At 43.1% G+C, this 5228-nt stretch overlaps 1 protein-coding gene across 1 annotated transcript; it reads left to right on the top strand.

The window, feature by feature from the left end:
* Positions 1 to 431: 431 nt before the first annotated feature.
* Positions 432 to 4521, top strand: LOC126576665 (nose resistant to fluoxetine protein 6-like). Its single transcript, XM_050237971.1, has 10 exons — positions 432 to 519; positions 635 to 930; positions 2290 to 2452; positions 2520 to 2836; positions 2897 to 3069; positions 3147 to 3315; positions 3394 to 3587; positions 3666 to 3810; positions 3882 to 4211; positions 4288 to 4521. The coding sequence occupies exons 1-10, from the start codon at positions 432 to 434 to the stop codon at positions 4519 to 4521; spliced, it is 2109 nt and encodes a 702-aa protein (XP_050093928.1).
* Positions 4522 to 5228: the final 707 nt, after the last annotated feature.

The following is a 5228-nucleotide window of genomic DNA, read 5'->3' as shown; positions in this document are numbered from 1 at the left end:
AACCGTCTTAAAATAGACTCTTCTAGGGCAGAAATATACCGACGATATTCCGTTAGTTATGCGCGCGAAGATGACGATGATACCAACGTATCGCTATCCGGAACACGATGCTTCATCATCCCATAAATTAGACGTTTCTGCAGCCTCAGCGTGCGAACGGTGGACGCGTTGGAGCATAAACGGCGTGCCAAGCCACTGGGGTAGGGAGGTTGTCTCCAGCGCTACGAGCCTTTTAAAAAACTGGAACTGGTATATTTATTCACATTTCGTGTCCGAAAAATCCCACCTACTGGTTCGCACGATGGCACACGGCATCTGCAGAGACAATGACACCGGTAGAACTTGACTGCCAGAAATCAGTTTAGCATTAGACGGTATCGTGGACAGACGTCGACCCCTTTCAGTGGATTTCCAGGTCGGTTGGTCCAGAGATGATGCTGCACGTACGATCTTCGTGGTGGCTGTTGGTGATAGTGGCTGTCTCCTGCATCATAAACGTCGAAGCAACTACCTTAGAACGTGCGTACGACCGGAAAGCGGAAGGATGTTTGCTGCTCAAGAGTGGAATCCGATCCAATGCAACGAAGATTTGTGCTAACTTCCGTTTTCCCCCTTTCGATCTTTTCATCTCCAGCTTCCGATTATTGGCGAATGCCACGAGTGTTTCAGTACGATGATTACGATGTCTGCCTCAACGACAACCCCACGATCGGTTCCGTGTACTGCGTAGTGAAGGCGATCGTACATCCGGATACCCAATCCGACATTTGGCACCTGATCGAGCGAGCATCGGTCAACTGGAAGCAGAATCTTAATCATGCCCATCTCGATCGAGGCCTCTGTCTGCGCGACTGTGAGCAACGGTTACTGGCATCCGGTGGCCACAATGACACCCGGCTGCTCGTTCCAAAGCTCGCCACCGACTTCCGGGTAATAATATGGTGATGTTATAATTCTATCCGGGTGCTTCCGGGTCAACCATGTGAACACCTCGCTTAGTGGTTCCCTTCGGTGGCCCCTTCTCGGGCAGAACGGCGATAACGCAACATCGGTCACAATTAATTAGGCAATCGCGACGGATTAATGCGCATCTACGGTGCTCACAACGATTGTCTTTGACCGATGGGAATCAGTTCAAGGGCAGCCGCATGGAAAGTGAAGCGTGGTCCAGATGGTTTAGAATCGCGGTTTTTGCAATAATTTCAGTTTTTCATGCGTAAAAGCGAAACCGACGAATGATGTGCCTTCGAATTCCCTTTCTCGCATTGGAAGAAGAGCGGAAAAACCAGTTCCTACACGGTCGGTTCAGTGAACGTTAGGGATCAAAATCGGTGGAAATGAAATCAAAAGTCCCGGGAATTCCTTCTGTTACAAAATCTCTGGTGTTAGGAAGCTTAAATCCGGTTTGGACACTCCAGAACAATCGACACCATCATCATCGAAAGCGTCCGCATCGCATTTGCATATAAGGTGCTGTGATGTCAACCGCAGGGTGGGTCAACGGTGTGTGCTTCCCTTTTGATATTCGAAAAACTGAGATCGTAAACGTGAAGAGCCCTTCTTTATGCTGCTCCGTTTCGTTCATTAGTTTGTGTCGGTCTAAAACTGGATTTAGAACAGCGAATGGTCCAATAAGCATCAGCTAGCAAGTTTGGTTTACCTTGAATCTAGTCTTTTAAGATATTGGGCTCATGTAAATATGCTCCCTTATCACACGATCTCGTGACAGGTGTTTTGGAGTCCTTCGACCTTTTATTATGTTTCTTTGTAAATTTCAACCTTGTGTAGGTTGACAGCGGAAAAATCATAGTAATGATTTTCTATCAATTAATGATCATGTGTGATTGTAACTAAAATATATTCAGATTGTTTCAAAGGCTCTTCTTCCTTATTTTCCGGTTAGAAGAATTCGACTTCCTTATTTCTCTGTGTTGATGCAAACCATTGATGCCAGTGAGTGAAGATAACGCCTTTATCTTGCAGTTTTAGTATCCAGTGATTTGCATAAATAACGATGCCATTTCACGACTACACAGGCCTAATCAATGGGTGGTAAATATTTTATGCAAAATTGGCAACAACTCACATTCACTAACCAAATTTAAAAAAAAGAGTAAAAAAAACACATGCATGGTTGGCGTGATTCGAATGACCTGATCGGTATGCATCTTTTAAGATCCTCTAGAAACCGTTGCTCGAGTTGTTCTTCAGCCTTTCTTAGGTGTTTATCTTTTAATCGCATATAATTATAAATTGGTTTTAACATTTCGCAATGTTATAATGTTGCAGTACACATTTCTGCCGGGCGCCTTTCGTGGTACGGACGAGTACAGGCGCAACTATTCGGAGCTGATGGAGAAGTGCGTCAACGTGGAGCTACTGAGTGAATATGGACTTAAGGCACAAACCGAGATAGAGTACTGTGATAGCGCCAATCAATCGTATCCCATCGGTAAGGTTATTGATTTGCTCCTTTGTTGTCTACCGTACTATACCAACGATTCTTGGTAAATTTTCAGATTGGTTAGAGATCACATTTATCCTGATCACACTGGCGGTGATCGGTATTGTGTTCGCCTCTAGCTTGTACGATCATCATTGTAAGACCACAAGCGGTTTGAATCACTACAAAACGGATTTACAGTCGCAATCGCAGATGTTTCTGGTATCCTTTTCGATCATACGAAACTGGTATCGCATCACCTCAAGAACGGATGATCAGCTGAGCCACGATCTGCGATTCATACACACCGTTCGAATGTTGGTTTTCTTGGGAGTCACACTGGGTCACGTGGTGTTCTATGCCCAACCTCGCACCGCCCTGACCATCGAGGAGGTTAGTGAAAGGTGGAAATGAAAAACACAATATGCTAATGCCCGAATTTCTTTTCGACAGCGCTTTGATGATTTGGTAACAATGATCATCATCAACGGAACGCAGATAGTCACCACATTCTTCACCATTAGTAGCCTAATGTTGGTATTGTTCTTCGTGCAGAAGGCAGAGGAAACCAAGAGACAGGTTGGCATCGTTGAAATATTCATCATTTCTTTGGCTCGATACATACGGTAGGTAATGCTGCTGCCAGTCCTTTTCACCATCCAATACAAGATTTTTTTTTGTATTACTTTTCTCTCTCGTGCAGATTAACTCCAGTTTATGCGTTTGTGATGTTGTTCGAAGCTACGTGGATGATACGCTTGGGTGATGGACCATTGTGGCGAAAGGGCGTCGAAACTGGCCGTACCTATTGTCGCGAGAATTGGTGGACCAATCTGCTGTACATCAACAATTATTTCAAGGTCGAACAACCGGTACGTGAAGACCAAACGCCCTACCGTGGAAAATAAGGAGCACTTTACTCATTTACTACGTTCCTTCCTGATTTTTAGTGCATGCTTCACACTTGGTACCTTGCAGCCGACTTCCACCTTTTCGTCTACGGTTTAATCATCTGTGCATTGATCACACGATTCCCAAAGATTCGTAACATACTGATCGGCACATTGTTGCTGCTCTGCTACATTGGCACGTCGGTTATAATCTACATCAAAGAGTATGATGCCATTCCCATTTTCGCACCCGAGTAAGAAACATTTGAAGGGATAAAATAATGCTTCAAACCACATAAAATATTGAAATTCCACTCATAAATTCATTCCAGGCATATTCGATATTTCTTCTGGTACTGGAAGGTCTACCAAGACGTCTACGTGCCCACACACATGTATCTGCTCAACTACACCTTCGCGATCGGATGCGCGTTTTATTATATTCATTTGTCTAAAAACAGAACCAACTACAATTGGGTGAGCATTAGGCCAAGCCATAGTATTGGAGCGTAACACGTGAATAATATGTCCTGTCTATTCTCTTCTAGGTGCTGAAAGTGTCCTGGTTCGCCAGCTGCCTGGTGATTCCGTCACTATTTGCCGCTGGATACATCTTCTACCGATATCGCTTCGACACTCCATCGATCTGGATGGCATTACTCTTCCCAACCATTCGATTAGTTTATAGCGCAGTTGTTTTCTTCATAGGCGTAGGATTGTCCTTCCGCTTTATAAAGCTTTTAACACGATTAGCAGATATACCGTTCTTCACGATCCTCGGCCGCCTTACATACAGTGCCTATTTGTGTCATTTGTTCCTCATCAAATTCTCGCTGTTCAGCACCAGGAGCTTTTTCCGTTATGAGATGATCGATATCGTAAGTAGCCTAAATCAACGTTGAGAGCCATCCAATGACACACTTTTGATTTCATAACATTTCATTTCAAACTTAGGGATCAATTTGGGCAGCATCGCTCTTCCTCTCCTATCTGGCCGCGTGGATACTATGCTTGGTGCTGGAGTCTCCGTTCATCGCTCTGCAGAGACAGCTATTCAAACGACAGATCAAATCCGACCAAATGGAACATTCATCCAGCAGTGAAGAGACCGGCACCGAAAACAGCTACTGCCAACAAAAGGACGAACCGAACCCGATGTCACGTGTCATTTTTAGTCAAAGATTTTGATCAATTTTGTCAAGATTTATAAAAAACATTAATGCCATGTTAGTGTTAATTGGGGGGAAATGTTAAAGTATACCTTTAATAATGAGATTTAATAGGCGTATGATGGGTTGAATATAAAACAACAAATAAAACAAAAGCATTTATCAAGTATTATCAATCCTCATTGTATGCTAAAGGTGGTAGTGCAACCGAATAGTCCAGTTTGTATCTGCAAGCTGGTCAAACTCGTGAAGGATGATGATTATATCGACTTTGTGGCTCTCGCATCAACTGAATCATTGAAACATCCTTCGAATACTCGCATAAACATCATACTTTCACTATCAACAGAGTTTTGTGCATGATTTACATCACATTCTTTGTAGACGCAGAGTGCACTCTCTCTTAAAGGTGGGCTAAGGTTAATTCGGGTCCAAAATAAGCTCATTTTAGTCGATTTTTGTGAAGAAACCATTCTACTTCATTTTTTCAAGTGATTGCAATATTGAACTACAACTTTTCAAGAATGTTTGGTTCTATTTTGGGGAAGATTTTTTAAAAGCTTCATCAATTATATCAAACTTGGGAAGACGTGTCTTCGTAAAGGTACTTTTCTGTTGCCCATCATAGCCGCATGCCGTGTCATTTGAAATATACAAATCGATATTCATTTGTTAGATTATAAGATTATCCAGGTAGCCCCGTCGAGTTTTTCTTGTTTTTGCAAT

This window comes from Anopheles aquasalis, chromosome 3 (genome assembly GCF_943734665.1).
Source record: "Anopheles aquasalis chromosome 3, idAnoAquaMG_Q_19, whole genome shotgun sequence".
NCBI lineage: Eukaryota > Metazoa > Arthropoda > Insecta > Diptera > Culicidae > Anopheles > Anopheles aquasalis.
Note: the sequence above shows the minus strand (reverse complement) of the source record. Positions and strands in the feature narration are given on the sequence as shown.

Coding starts and splice junctions, on each gene's coding strand:
- LOC126576665 (XM_050237971.1), top strand. CDS start 432: ATGATGCTGCACGTACGATCTTCGTGGTGGCTGTTGGTGATAGTGGCT. Junction 2,837..2,896: donor CCGCCCTGACCATCGAGGAG/GTTAGTGAAAGG, acceptor TCTTTTCGACAG/CGCTTTGATGATTTGGTAAC. Junction 3,811..3,881: donor ACAGAACCAACTACAATTGG/GTGAGCATTAGG, acceptor ATTCTCTTCTAG/GTGCTGAAAGTGTCCTGGTT.